General features: G+C 33.6%; 3 protein-coding genes across 4 annotated transcripts; 1 reads left to right on the top strand and 2 right to left on the bottom strand.

Annotated features, from left to right (window-relative positions):
- Positions 1-1,660: 1,660 nt before the first annotated feature.
- LOC107431576 (protein IQ-DOMAIN 12) lies at positions 1,661-5,256 on the bottom strand. 2 transcript variants are annotated; one of them, XM_016042535.4, is made up of 6 exons: positions 4,690-5,256; positions 4,221-4,293; positions 3,841-4,125; positions 3,227-3,460; positions 2,808-2,939; positions 1,661-2,625 (listed from the first exon to the last, which is right to left on the bottom strand). In XM_016042535.4, the coding sequence occupies exons 2-6, from the start codon at positions 4,284-4,286 to the stop codon at positions 2,044-2,046; spliced, it is 1,299 nt and encodes a 432-aa protein (XP_015898021.2). In that variant the 5' UTR covers positions 4,287-4,293; positions 4,690-5,256; the 3' UTR covers positions 1,661-2,043. The 2 variants fall into 2 exon arrangements, with proteins under 2 accessions (XP_015898021.2, XP_024922235.2); XM_025066467.3 differs by having other exon boundaries at positions 4,221-4,350; positions 4,690-5,255.
- Positions 5,257-7,565: 2,309 nt separating this feature from the next.
- Positions 7,566-10,064, bottom strand: LOC107431607 (probable inactive purple acid phosphatase 16). Its single transcript, XM_016042575.4, is given in 6 exon segments — positions 7,566-7,878; positions 8,199-8,367; positions 8,568-8,631; positions 8,634-8,843; positions 8,971-9,195; positions 9,733-10,064. Coding segments are annotated over 6 exon segments (1,149 nt in total). The 5' UTR covers positions 10,001-10,064; the 3' UTR covers positions 7,566-7,665.
- Positions 10,065-12,513: 2,449 nt separating this feature from the next.
- LOC107431594 (uncharacterized) lies at positions 12,514-15,247 on the top strand. The gene is made up of 2 exons (XM_016042553.4): positions 12,514-13,029; positions 13,977-15,247. The coding sequence occupies exons 1-2, from the start codon at positions 12,939-12,941 to the stop codon at positions 14,747-14,749; spliced, it is 864 nt and encodes a 287-aa protein (XP_015898039.3). The 5' UTR covers positions 12,514-12,938; the 3' UTR covers positions 14,750-15,247.
- The last annotated feature ends 393 nt before the right edge of the window (positions 15,248-15,640 follow it).

Genomic DNA, 15,640 nt, shown 5'->3' with positions numbered 1-15,640 from the left:
AAGCTCTGATACCACTTGTTGTGTTTCTCTGACCACGTTAAAGAAGAAATATGAGAAGAAAATAAAAAGAATTCTATTACTCTCTTGAAATAGAATACAAAAATACAAAAACTTCTCTCTCTTGGATTCTCACGTGGAATCTCTCCCTACACCCTCCAATTCTCTCTGGAATTACTCACTCTTCTCTCAAGCTCTCTCTGGAACTTAAACACTCTCTCTCTCGGAGTTTTCTCTCAATATTCCTCACTTGGGATAATATTGAGCTTTGCTCACTTGGCTTAGTTTTCATGCAACGGGAAGGAGCCTATTTATAGGCTTACAAGGCCACAATCTTCAACAGCTTAGCCCACAATTGTTGATCAATTTGGAATTCGGTGCAGCAATGTCCATTTGTCAAAAATGGTGGCCGTGGTTGGTGTGGCTGCGGTTGGTGCGGCTGTGGTTGGTGCGGCTGGACTTCACACATCACTTGCTTTTGTAGTTCTAGTAGGTGAGGTAGTTTGCTTCATGTCGATCATCCAGTGATGTGTGATTCATTTGGGCATATTTTTTCAGACGTTTATAATGTTAGAATGAGAGTTGAGATACGCAAGGCAAAAAAGCCGAGCGTGTTGTACCCTGCTACGGTAATTGGAACAAATCCTGGGGACAAGGACTACAAAATATAGAGTAGAATACCATTGGTTTTATATGGAAAAAAAAACAAAGAAGAACAAGGAATTACGAATCTCAAGGAAGAAGTGGTAAACCATGGGAAAGTATAAGTGACTATTGGGAGTTAGAGAGTGAAGCTGCTTTGCCATCGGTGGGAGGCCTTGGTTTAGCTGTGGATGCTCTAGTGGAAGGGGGGTTGGAAAGCGGTTAAGATAGTGGCTTGTCATGGAATGGGTTTTAAAATGGTGGAGTTTGAAAATACCACCGCCAGAGTATCCACTATTTCCGGACTCCAGAGATGATATTTCACATTTCTTATCTCAGACTCGAGACGCATGTGCCACTCTCTCTCTCACTCACTCTTATTTACGATTTGGTTTTATTTTTTATTTTTTATTTTTATAATTTATGAATGTATAATGCATGTACTCCAGTTTCAATTTGATGTCTTCTTTTATTTGTTTGATGGCAGAGGCAGAGCACCATGATACCTGAACAGCCTCCACACCACGGCTATATCTATCTGCCCACCACTACTGCTGCTGATGATGAGCTCCAATTGGCAAAGTTTGTAACATTTTGATTTTTATTCTTTGAATATTTACTATTAGACTGTCTAAACTTCTAATTATGAGACAAATCCTGTTCTTAATCATTAACTAATGGAGCTATAAGCTAGTTTAGATATGCAAGTTGGTGCTCTGTGCTCTGTGCTCTGTGCTCTGTCAAGTTGGTGCTCGCTATAATATATGGTCATGATCCTTTAACTACAATTTTTTAGGCTCAAATGGCATGATCTATAGTCATGTCAGATGTCTCTGTAGCCTTAGTAAACTGTGCTTAGTCATTGATAATCTTCATTTTCTAAACAACTTTTAAGATTTCTCTGTTTTTCTTGACTAGGACTATGGACGATGACCACTTTCTGAATTAAAGTTACATTTTTTTCACATCTATATATTATGTGGTAATTTGTTTGATTAAATATGAAGAAGGAAAAATGTAGTTCTTTCAAAACCAACCATCACTTTCATTTTCTGGTGAAAACAAACCATAACTTTCACTGCAAACTTTCTATGCCATATAATTCTTTATAGAACTCTACTGTGTTAAAAAAATAATAATAATTTATAAAAAAAAAAAAAAAAAAAAAAAGACAACCCTCACCAAATTCCCTCACAACAATGAAGAAAACAAATTCGCTTATAGATCAGTATGACTCAGTGTAACAGCAATAAGATATTAAGATTTTGTCCTTGGAAACTTTCTTACCTTCGAAGATCTCCGTGATCTGAACTTCACTGTCAACCAGAGTGTAACAACCATTAGAAGATGTTGGTTTTGTGATCCTGACACTGTAAGTTGAGAACCATATATGATGACTCCAATTTAGTCTTCATAATATTGATTAATGCTTGAAGATATCTTCGGGGAAATACCATGTTTCCAATTGTGGCTAACTGATGCACCATCATAAGAAGACCAAAGAGAGATCCCATTTCTATGTTGAAAATTGTGATTGAAGCAACCTTCTCGAAATTCAACCCTTTGTCTCGGTGTGCTCATTGACCTGGTCTTCGTCTGTGCAGATTCAGTCATTGACATGTTTGGTCTTGTCTTTGCCTTTGTAGTTTCAGTTAGAGCCATGTAAGTAGGAAAAACTGGTGAGCTTGGCATCAAAATGTCTTCTCCACCTGAATTCCGTTCTTCATGGCAAAATGAACTCCTTGAAAGGGGAAATTGTGAACTCAATAATTGTAATGAATCACTGTTTCTTGCACTTTTCAGTTTAACTTGTGTCATTCCAAGCATTTCACTATCAATCAGATTTGAATGAACTATTGGTTTCAAAGTTTCCAATTCTTCTCTATCATATGCCACTTTGTTTTCCCATTGTTCTATCCGGCTGCTTCGTGTTCCAGATTCCTTTTTGGTGAATGAATCATCCAGAATGTGAGTGTTTCTTCTCTCCTGAAAAAGTATCCAATTCCTAGCTATAAGAAAATAGAAAACTTGGTGCTAAACACAGTCACCGCTTACAAACACAACCACTATAGGTGAAATTGGAAGTGTTTCCAAACAGAATGATGGCAAATTATCAGTGAAAAGAAGAACAGAACATGGAAGAAAATGTTTGAATCAAAAGTCAGTACCCGGTGTGAAAATGAGTACTTCTTCATTCGTTCTCTTTTCATCATGGCTTCCTGCCTCTTTAACCATGTGTTTTGTATGTCTTCTTTAGAAAGTATACTGCAATCCCACCTTTCCTTGCTGCTGCATTCAAGCTGCAAACCCATATCAAAATGGGGAAAATCAAGTAAAGCACCATAATCAAACACTTATACAAATTTAATCTAGAGTCTCAATATATAAGGATCTATTTAGTAGGAACATTCAAACCATGGATCTTTCAATTGTTACTAACATCTACTTGACACTTAGCTCAGAAAGTACCAACAGAATGTCCTCTCATAAATAATGAAAACTAAGAATAGCTGCTTAGATTGTTCCTGGTTTATCAATGCTCATCTTGTCTAAAATTACTAGGTACTTGATTAATCATCTTTCCTACCTTTAGATTATTTTCTTCCAACTCCTTGTTTGGCCTTAAAATCTGTTTCTTGTTTCCATCTTTGAAGCATGTATCTTTAGTAGAAATAGTTGTTTCCTGGACCACTTCAGACTGCCTACTGCTGCTGGATGGTAAACGTTTTAAAATGTTGACTATTTTGCGTCTTACAGCTCGACCACGAACTATTGCTTGAAGTCTCACCAGTCCCTTCAAAGCTCGTAATGCTTTCCTTGCCTGTTTCACTTGAAGTTCAAAATCATGCTAGACTAGAGTGGCAATATTAATCCATCAGATTATATCAAATCCTTCTTTTAAACTGATATGTATAAAGTTGAGTAAGTTTTAATTCAAACAAAGGGATCAAATTGAGATGGTCTTAAATTGATATGGAATTTTTCCTGTTATACTAGAAGTGAGACTAAATGAAAGTGCAAAATCAAATACCTTTGGAAATCACATGCTGAAAAAGTATTATAGGATCTGTAAAGGCTACTTTCAAAAACTTTTTTAGAAGTGTAGTGTGTGTTCACAGTTCCAATAAAATGTAGATGAATTCTAAGGCTACCAATAATTGATAATCATCACGAAGAGAAAAAGAATATCAAGAAGCTCACAAGATGTGCCCTGTAAGCACTTTGTATCTTAGTGGCAGCTAAGTTCCGATCTGACTTTGAGTAATTGAGGCAAGACTTCGAAGCACCTGTTAGCCGAACAACTTCAGCTGCAGCTTGGGCAGCTGCAACTGCAGCCTCGGCGGCTGCTGCTGTTGCTAGGGCAACAGTCAAAGCATGTTTTTTCTGCTCTTCTGTTGCTTCATTCAGTGTTCTCTGTGATGCTGTAAGTGCAGGGTATTGCTTAAATGTAAGCCTTCCCAAATCCCATCTCCAATCCTTTGATTTCTGAAAATGATGAAGTTTAAGAGTACTAATTACCCAAGAGGGTGCGTGAATTGGTCGCTTAAAACAATCAAAATGGTGTGAACAAATTTGTATACCTTTGCTTTTGGTTTAAAAGCAATCAGCCTCTTGACCCAATTAAACCAGCACTTTGTCTTTGCCATTGAACAACTATAGTCATATTAATTTTCATGTATCAAAGACCATCCTTTATTTCTCAAACAATCCCTACAAAATTAGGGGACTCTGAGGATATTAAGAAACTTTATCAAAGTAAGAACATGGAAAAATAAACATGGAAGAAGTGATTTGATTACTTTCTTGACAGACCACAGTTCAAAGTCACATATCTTTTACCTATCCCTGAGTTATAATTTTCAAGCCCATCCCTCTTATTAGTCATTACCCATTTGACCACCTTGGAATTATAAACAGCAGAAAATTGTAAATCTCTCAGCAACTTACTTTTTCTCAAGCGGACCATCATGAGTGAAAAATAATGAACATACCCATATCCTAGAAAGTTCTTTATCAATAAACCAAGAACAACATCAACAAAAGGAGTACCTGAAACTTGAAAGCAGCTTAGAGTGACAAAATATGGTCTCTATGATATTGAAAAGCACTCAAAAAACCTGTTGAAAACAGCCATCATTTGTGCCTTTTTTCATGGCATGTTGTGGTCTATCACTGGCATTTTCATAGCTTGTTGCTTTCAAACACAAATCAGTGGCACAATGAAACTGAAGGAGTGGGAAAACAAGAAGTGTAAAGAGAGTGTTGGTATACCCATTATTCGTCCTAATGGCTGCAACTAGCAGACTCTTTGGGGTAACTGATGGCTTGGTGGTGGTGAACTTATTGAGAGCAAGTTTGTTGGAATTTCAATGGGACCCTCTTGGCTTATAATCTTCCCCGATCTCTCTCTTCCAATTGTCAATTCCACAACTGCCACTGACCTGTTCAAATGTCTGTTTTTCATTAATTTACTGATATGACCGCGGCTCTGCTTTATGGTTCGAGAAAGTAAGGATATTTGGCACAATGAGTGCCATGTTGCTAATGTATTTATGAATAATATGTCAACCAGTATTTATTTCTTGGAGTTGGAAGGGTACACCTTGTTCTCCTATGAATGCAGCATGAATTTCAATTTGAAAAAACTGGGATTTTCAAAATTTAAAACCTTATAAATTTAAATTATTGTCTTTTAATGGCTTCACCATCTCCCATCTAATTTTGTATTTCACTGTCTTCACATTTTAGCTATTAATTTACTCTTCTCAATTGTTTATAATAAAGTTTTTCATCCAAAAAAAAAAAAAAAAAATTGTTCTCTAAAAGTTCTGCAGGACTCTACTTTAAGTTTTGAAACTGCTGATGACTTTGGCTAGTGCATGCATTGAAATTAGGGTTTAGGGTTAGAAAATTCTTTTAGTCAACTTAGACAAAGAAATAATAATAATGCAAAAATGGGAAATTGACAAGTAAGCCTTGTTTTGGTTGAGCCTGGACTAGACGAGCATTTACTCTCTGTTTGAATTACTTTTCTTCCCTTTTAGTTATAGGTACAAATTCATTTTAGGATAAAGAATGCACATGGAAATTAATAATCAAGAAAATGGGTTTTATTTAATTCAAATTTCATATTATATGGATGAGTGTGAATACATATATATTACTTCTCTTAGAAAATGCTGCACAAGCAAGCTAAAGTATCTCTGTTTAGTCCATTTCATCATGAAATTTTCATGCCTACAAAAACAGCTTTTTGAAGATCCCCAAGAAAGCATTTCTTTATAAGGAACTCTATTTTGAGTATATTTTTTTTATAAGGGGTGTCCTAAAGATTGATCTAAAAAATTTATAAGCATTGATAATCTAATATGGTTAATTAGGCCTATGATTTGTATTTAAAGCCATAAAAAGCTTGGTTCTCTCTCTTTGATGAACCATGTTTAACAAGTTTTTGACTTGAAAAATGAAGAACTTTAGTAACTCCAGGCTGCCAATTTGTGGCCAGCAAAGTGAGAGCAAAAGTGGCTTTTGAGCTGTTTCATTTCAAAGAACCAAAAGTTGTGAATACTTGAAAGATGAAGAATTGGGTTGCCATGAGTTGTCCTAATTAACAACAGGATATAAAGTGGCTTTTGAGCTGTTCAATGGCCCTTCTTCTCAGACTCACTATTCCAAGAAAATTTATGAAAAGTTTCCTTAATACCATATGAGATTTCCAAATAATTTTGCCGACCAGTGTTTCACAAATGGATCTGGATTGAGAAGAAACCAAAGTTCTTGAAAGAGATTTTCAATTATAGTCTTTATTTATGATTGATGATTTTGATTTTTTCTGTTTATATAAAATTGAATATGTCTCTAGATGCAGTGAACAGACAATTAGCCCATAATATGATGTAGCCATCACTTTACTATAAAGAAAACTCCTTTTCCTAAGTTTTAAACTAAAGGAAAAATGATGAGAATAATCTATGCTTTAAGTTCTTATAATAATGAAAGTTGCTTTTCAAAGGATTTAGGGAATTTGGGTCAACAAATCATCACCATGAAGCAAAAAAGAAGTTGACCATGTAAGCATGACAATATTGAAATGAGTTTGCATATGCATGGTTTGATTATATACAATCAGATTAGCTACTTGTCATAAAAAAGAATCTATGATTTGTTACTAAAAAGGGAAAAAGAAAACCTTATATGATAAGGTACCATCAGTTTGGCAATTATTATACACACACCTTGCATTTGCTAACATCAATGCATTGCTTCACTTGATTTTTTTATTTGATTTAAAAGAAAGAGAACAAAAACAAATTGGACATGTCATTATTATGCTTATTTCTGGAATTTGCTTCAATTAATCTAGTCTTTTTAATCAAATTTTTGTAGGAATCGGAGAGCAGGTGAGAAACAAAGCTATTTTCAATGAGGGGTCATAGAGGATGCATTAAAGATAAATGTTGGCTTTATAATATGCAATATCAAACAACCATTTTCCCCCTTCATCATCTCAAACACCCCAAAAGGGGGAAAAAAGCAAAAAAGAAGGAAAATACATCATTATTTTCCTTTTTGATTAATCATGCACCATGAAAATTATATCCATTTGAATCAATAAAAATTTGTAATTTTTTTTTTCTTTGTTACAGATTTTCATTGTTTCTTAAGTACTTTCTTCCACAATTAATGAGCTCTAGACCATTATATTAGTTCTTCGAGACGAAACTTTTTAGTCCAAGCATTAACTTGAACTTAAACCTGCAATGTATGTTCGATGCAGTCAATGGGAATTAGCTGATTACAGAGCTTGAATTTGACACTTCATTCTTTCAGAGAAGTATTTTCCCTTTATCTCAATTTTGTCATATAACTGGCTTCACTTGTTCATGGAACTCATTTAATTCTAAGAAATCAAAATAATTGAAGTGTTGAAGAACTGAAACTTATCGCATAATGGCGTTATTAATTCATTATTTTCCATACATACATATATACAGCTGGTGAGACAAGATACTGTGTGGACACACCTCAAGGACTCAAGACAACTTCACTGTGAACAAGACCATTTTCCATCCTTATCCAAGATCTAATAGAGAAGGGCTGCTGAGAGATTTCCATTATTCTAGCTCCTCTAGCCCAGTTTCCATACCCACCATATCCAGTATGCCTAGCAAAGCACAACCAAAGTTCCTTGTAGGGGCAGCACCAGTCCAGGCCATGGTTGTGTCCCACAAAAACTGCCTGCCACAGTTTTGTTTTTTTTTAAAAAAAAAAAAAAAAAGGAGAGGAGAGAGAAAAAGTGCTTATGAATTCCATATGTTCGCAAAGCTATGCGTTCCAATGCTACAAAGCAGTCACTCAGCCAATTTCACCAAAAATACTCATATTTAACATAGATAGTAGGAAATTGGTTCGTTCAATGCAAACCCAGAAGGGATGCCCCTTTTTCTTTTTTTTCTTTTTTCTTTTTTTTTTTCTTTCTCTTTTTTCCATGAAGATGCGAAGGCAAAACCTATAAACAAGGTTTTAGAAATGGTATATAAAGGCCCTTTTGACCTCACCTTAACAGAAGACCTTTCAACAAGAAGTTTCATGATACCAGTTTCGGCCTCTTGAGCAGCAATCTCCTCCTCGTTGATTGAACCCACACAAGGCTTTCTTATGCGGAAAAATGGGGCCACTTTTTTATACGCTTTACTTGGTATATGCCAGAAAACTATCTCTGGCACCCTGCCAAACAAGGCATTCTTTAGGTAACAAGAAACGTCATTAGAGAAAAAGCAGATTAATAACTTACTTTAATATGGAAATTGTTTTCCTTTAAGAAAGATTATATTTTTATAAATCAAACTCAGCAACCAATACAAGAAGTAATCTTATACTATTTGAGTAAATTTCCATTTTAGCCATATCTGTTTAGCTGCTACTACCTTGAGTCAGGGTTATTATGTTGAGATTTATTGTTGAACCATTCGGCTTGAGCATTTGATATATCTCTGGATAGGAACCCCCACCAGAATCAAGAAAGTAGAGAAATGCCACGGCTGAATGTGGATATTCTGATGATGAGAGTTGGAGGACATAGTTGGACACACTTGGCCAAAGTTCTTTAGGCCCATTTCTTGAATGTGACAACCCATTAAGCTCAACCTCATTTTTCATCAACTCCAATCTTCCTGTGCCTCTGAATCTACAGTCTTCTTCCCCTAACATTAGAAAAAAGAAAAATATGGCATTTAGTCACTAACTTTTGTCTATTTGGCTATTGCTACTTCAACCTTTAAGAGAATGAATATATATAATTAGTTACCAAGGTTTTTCAAACTTGATCACCTGGGCATGAAGAAGTGTTTGAAGGGCAACGAAGTGGAGGAATTCCAGGAGGTGAGAACCACTCTAATGGCCATTCAAATGGGGCATCATCATGGTTTCCAAACACACTTGCCCATGGAATCCTTCTGGCTCGAGTTGGAGAGATTGCTTGGTCCCAATACAAGCTTGCGTTTGCAATTGCTATGTTGCTGGCCGTGATCACATCTCCAAGGTACACTACAAAATCTGCCAACAATATTTGCCTTATTTTTACAACTTTCCAAATAGTTTTTGTATGTATAGCCATACAAATAACATCAACAAATTAAGCGGTTTCGGTCATTTAATTGAATTGGTAAGAGTGACCAAAATGCCTGATTTTTGTAATCTTTAATTTCAGAAGTAAAAAGCTCATTTAGTTTTGTCCCAACATATTCTATTTTGTGTCATTTCTTTCCTTCACCATTAAATTAAAACAACTTTTTAACACCAAAGAGTGAACATAATTTTATGATTAGTTAGAAGCAAATCTGCAATTTCTAAAATCCAAACATTAAAAAAAAAAAAAAAAAAAAAAAAAAAGGAGTTTCAGTACTATTCAAGGATTTGCACCAATCCACTAGCCAATTATAGTTTAAAGAATATTCAAAATTTATTTATTTTAATTAAAAAAAAAAAAAAAAAAAAAAAAAAAAAAAAAAAGAGTAAAGGAGAGTGAAGCTGCGGAGGCTACATGTGAAAAGTGCTGACATAAAAAAGAAAAACAGAGATTGATAAGTTCACCTGGAGTTTCATCGTCAAGTACACTGGACATGACCTTGATAGAGTTGGCATCTTGTGTGGGACCCCAGTCTGTCGACGCGGCCTCTCCAAAATGCAGGTCAGCAAACAAGGCGATCTTGAACGATGCACCCGGCCGTACCTGAATCTGATTCTCCGGTTCCGTTCGTAAATCAAGGAGTCCAACGGTGGAGGTGAGCTGCAGATAGAGGACGACACAGTCGACGAACGAAATTGTCTCAAGATTTTTGGTTCTGAAACTTTTTGCCATTCTCGATAGTCGATACGATCAGAGAGATGAAACGTTTAATGTAACATAAAAGCAGGAGAGAGACAGAGACAGAGACAGAGACAGAGACATAGACATAGACATAGACAGAGACAGAGAGGGGTACAGCTACGTCGTTTTGCTATCGGAGCGTTTTGGTGGGAACATACTGAAATGACGCCATTCTCCCTGCCTTCAAATTTGCTCATCTTCGTATGAATATATTTTTTATTTTAAATTTTAAATTTTTTCAAAATTCACCATTTGCAAAATAATATATATATATATATATATATTTACGATGTTTTTCTATGTATTTCTTTTTGTTGATTAATCAATATGGAGCCTTTTCTTTGGTCAAATAGTTATTACCATAAGATAATAATTAATATGTATTTCTTATACTTTTTCTTCTTTCTTTTTTTTTTTTTTTTTGGGGGGGCAATAAACATTTTCTTACACTTCAAACATGGGCAAATAAAATGAACCTTTATGGTATTGTACTATTTTCATATTATTATTATTATTATTATTTAGTAGAAGGTATTTACCATTTTCAATGGGTGAAAAAGGCAAAGGGAAGCTCAAACGTTTTGGAAACAAATTGGTAATTTTACTCATAACAATTATGAGAAATATCTCCTAAAAGCAAAGTATCCGGGTATATTCTGTGGCACGTAACGGGGATTTTGCCCCAATTTTTAATTTGTATTGTATCCTAAGGAACCATGTTTTCAGGAAAACATAAATAAATAAAAATAAAAAATAAAAGTTTATATGTATAAGAGAATCAACGTATAAATGTAAAAATAAATAAATAAATAAACAAATCTTTTTTTTTTTGTTTTTTTTTTTGGGGGGGGGGGGTGGGGGTGAAGAAACAAATCTTATTTATATGCATAATTAATGATCATTCTCAAAATGGATTGCACATTATTATATATATTATTATATTATTATGTGTCTCCTAATAAAAGTTACCACAAATATACAAGTAAATTTTTTAAAAAAAAAAATTAAAGTCTATATGTATAAGAGAATCAACGCATACATGTTATAAAAAAAATTAAAAAAAAAATCTTATTTATATGCATAATTATTGATCATTCTCAAAATGGATTGCACATTATTATATATATTATTATGTGTCTCCTAATAAAAGTTACCACAAATATACAAGTAAATTTTTAATGAGTTGCCTTTTTTATTTTATGTTTTTTGTTTCCTGCTTCATGTTAAAAAATATGTGAAAAATCTGGTACATCATCTGAAAACAAGTAATATAAAAATGTATATATTGGGCCCATCGAATCAAACTTTATCCTTGCGTGCATGTAGAAGCGAAGAACCCATTAGTCTGTACTAAATATTGGGCAAGAGAAGAGAAATTATTTGTTAGCATGAGGCCCATCCCCAAATATTGGGCCGATTTTACTTTAATTTATTGTTTTCTATTTTTATTTCGATGGTATATTTTATCTGTTTATTTAAAAAAATTTGAAATTCTTTGTGATTTTCTTTGCTTTAATTTTAAAAAGAATTAAAATACGAATCCATTTTAATTTCAAATCCTCAACCAAAAACATTTATAATCTACAATAATATCAGAGATTTTAAAATATTTATCAAATTTATTTATAAAATAATATGATAATATTTAATTAGTTTATTTTAAATTTTATTTATTTATTTTTTCAAAAAAAATATTTATTTACTTAATGGTTAACTTTTTCTTAATTAGATTATATAAATATATTAGTCAATTATATTTTAATATATATTATTTAATAAACATTTTAAAATTATAATATTACCGATAAGCTATTCAAATACTTTCTTTAAAGATTGGTTTTGAATGTGAAATAGGAATACCAGCCTTCAAATTTTCCACAATAAAAGAAGCTTTATTGTCGTTCTAATAAATTTAATTAAAGTATGACCATAAAATTAAAAACTAGTCCAAATTCATTGAGAGGTATTTCAAAAAATGCATGAGAGAATGTCTTTTAGAACAAAAATTAAGGAAAAATGTTATTAAAATAAATGGTAAAAATCCTCCAATATTTCTTTCACAAATTCCCTGTTAAAAGCTTAATCAATTAATTAATAATTAAGTTTTGAATGGCTTGTGATGTTTCCCTTGCCTTTGCACAAATGGTAACAGACTGCAGACTCCATTTACAGGTAAATTTAAAAGGGTTAATATGCTATGATCATATAAAATAAAGATTTTTTCTTTCACCCAAAAAAAAAAAAAAATATATATATATATATATAAAATAAAGATTTTACACTAAAATTTATTTAAATTATTTTTTGAAAAGAGGAATTTATATTGCACGCTCCAAAAGTTGGCGTGGGCTTGTGTAAGTTGTTTAACCTCCAAAGACCCCGAACGAACTAGGAAAGCAGGATTTTATTTTTATTATTAAATTTTAAAAAATAATAATAATAAAAGTAGTAATTCAATACCAAAAAAAAAAAAAAAAGTGAAAAGAAAAAGCCAAAAACCAAAAACCAAAACCAAGTGCTATAAATACTAAAATAAAACCAGAGGCTTTTATTTATTAATTTTTTTATTTGTTTATTTTCTGAAAGAAACAGAGAGCGCTCAAAAAAGGAGTTTCTCAAACCTCGGAATTTCTTTGTTTGATCACGCTGTTCAACCGCCTCTGTCTCCTCTTTTAATTCTTTCTTCCGCCAATCACATCCTCCTCTTCAACCTCCTTTTCCGATCCCAGTTAAAGATTTCTGCAACTACCCATTTGTCAAAAATCCTCTGAAATTCTTTCACACATATATTTGTTTCTCTGGTCGAAAACACCAAAACCCAGGAAATTTTTTTTTTTCCTTGTTTTGTGTTTATTTTCTTGAAAAAGATTCGTTCTTGGGGTTGTTTCCCTCAGTTTTCTTCGTGTTGAAGTTTTTTTCCCGGCTGCTGATGTCAATGGGTGGCTGGAGGAGACGACAAATTGAAAGTAATGATCAAGATTTTCATGGGACTAGATCACGGTACAGAAGGCCGTCTCAGGGTATGTATACCTTCTAGATTTCTGGTTTGCTTTTATCTAAAGCTGTTGTACGAACACTAGTTTGTTTTAATTCCCTTCTCAAAGTTTTAATTTTTCTTTGATTTTGATATTACAACCCTGTTGACAATTCTTCAAATATTTACTGTTTTCTTATATGATCTTTTTTGCTTTTGCTTCACTTGGACAGCTAATATATGAATGATGAATTATGATGTGTTTCTTTTCTTAGAAATGGTTTTTGGTTTGGATTTTGTTTTCTTTTAATCCCCATATTTTAATTTTCATTATTTGTTATTATTTTCGTATTTAATCTAGAGCATGCACGTCTAAAGCAGAGTAAACGCGGTTCCCCTAGTCCAAAATTTAATATTTATGGTGTTTCGTTCTGGGTATTTTGGAAGTCGGTAGGTTTTTCTAGCGTTTGCAGGTTGCTTAGTTTTATAAATCGCTGTTTGGTTTTTATTATTATTATTATTATTATTTTTCATTTGTTATGATGATAGAAGTTCTGAGTAGTTCTGGTTCAAAAGAGGCTGAGAGGTTTAGGTGATGTTTGAGTTGACAGCGAATTTGCATTTGGTCTTGTTGCAAAGACAGTGAGTTTTCGAAGAATCTTTCTGTGTTGCCCTCCAGCTATGGCTGGTTGAGTATGTCCACGGATGAGGATTTTATACTTTTTTATTTTGGAAAATAAATTTACTTATAACTTAAGGTGAAACTATTTTATATTCGAAAGCTATTTAGTATGCCTTCATATTGATTTGATGAGTTTAGTGATGAATCTTGGTTTGAGATGCTAGCTCTCTTGGGCAAAATCTATAGAGTTTCCAATATTATTTAACAGTTTGTTTCTCTTTCTTCATGGAATGTTCCTTTTTATTTTATTTATTTCTTTATATGTTATAAAGGTGTGTTATAACTGAATTTACACTCTTTTTTGTCCTCAGAAAGTTGGCGGTCAACTGTGCCTTCATGGGAAAAGAAATTTTGCGCTTCTGTAGGGTCAGTTCCATGGCGAAAGCTCTTAGAAACCAAGAAGTACCTGTATCTATATGATAATGTCATTAAATGGGATGATTCTGCTGGTGAAGAGGCCTTCATCAATGCAAAGAACCGCTTTTGGGCAGAAATAAATGGTTTTCCCTGTAATATATCATTGCCTGATCCCAACATTTATATAGATGATGTAGACTGGAACTCCAGCATTGATCCTGATCTTCTTATGGACTTGGAGATAGAACCTGAACCCTCCATTGACAAAAACGAAGATGAGAATGTAGTGATTTTGGATAGCCCTCTTCTTCCAAATCAGCAATTTTCATGCTCTGGATGGGGAGAATCAGATGAAGATTTTCGGAAAGCTACTGACTTATGTCGGAACCCCAGATATGGGGATTATGGCTGGAATGTGGATGACAACAAAAATTCTTGGGAACAAAATTGGACTGATCACAATGAAGTCGTTAAAGATAAAGGACGTAGTTACCATAGGAATCAGTGGGAGACTAATTTCAATGAATGGGATAGGAACTACAATGGGGCAAAGAATGTATATGGAGAAAGAGCTGACAGAGATTTTCAACCAACATGGGGTGGAAATAGCTGGAAGAAAGATTGCACTGGTTGGTATGATTCAAGGTATAAAACCTCAAGATTTCATGGCAAAACAGATCACGGGTGGAGACAGAGGAAGAAGGAAGAGAGCAAATTTTGCATATGAGAAACATGGTATGAGGCAGTGGAACTTGAAATCGTGTGGACCTCTTGGCCATCATGAATCTGGCAAAGGAGAAAACACATGGAATTGGGAGAAACAAGTTTTGTGAAGATCGGGTAAAGTTAATAATATATATTTTCTACTTTTGAGATAAAACCAGTTTTGTGAAGATAAAAAAGTATGATTGATTTGTTATGTAGTCGAGTATGTTATATTCATTTTTAGCTATCCATGAGATAAGCGGATAGTATATAATCGTTGTTAGGCACCATGAGCTTAGCTTAGTGATCAAATTCGATATAAGGCAGTTCCTACTGCATTTTTTGCAGTTTATGAAGAAGGTTTCCATTGCGATTTCGGAGGTACCACGTAAGTCGGGACTAATGAATGGTGCACTACTTTGTTAATATGTTTGTTTATTGTGTATATATATATATATATATATTACATAAAGAAAAATCAATGCTGAAGATTATTTGGCAGATTTCGTGTTTTTTGTCAGGGTTGTTGTCCATTGCCTTTTGTCTTATTATTATTATTATTATTATTTTATTATTTTTTATTTTTTCCCTTAGCCTCCATTTATATATATTTATCATGGAATATTCATTTGAGATAAATGCACTTGAACAGATCTGGTTTGCATTAATTCTGATAAAGATTAACTCACTGTTTTTAACTAACTCAGTGACTGTGAAAGACAGAAGCCTAAAATGGAAAGGTTCTTTAATTATAGCAAGCCATGTTGGTTTAGTAGTGACTCCATGAGATTTAGCCTGTATTTGAAGAACGGCCTGCACTCAGATTATTTAGTTATTCTCCTTTCCCATGGATGAATTAAGAAAGACTGGCACTTCTGGAAAGTCTTGGACTTAGCCAGATTGACTGGTAAAT

This window comes from Ziziphus jujuba, chromosome 11, assembly GCF_031755915.1.
Source record: "Ziziphus jujuba cultivar Dongzao chromosome 11, ASM3175591v1".
Taxonomy (NCBI): Eukaryota; Viridiplantae; Streptophyta; class Magnoliopsida; order Rosales; family Rhamnaceae; genus Ziziphus; species Ziziphus jujuba.
Note: the sequence above shows the minus strand (reverse complement) of the source record. Positions and strands in the feature narration are given on the sequence as shown.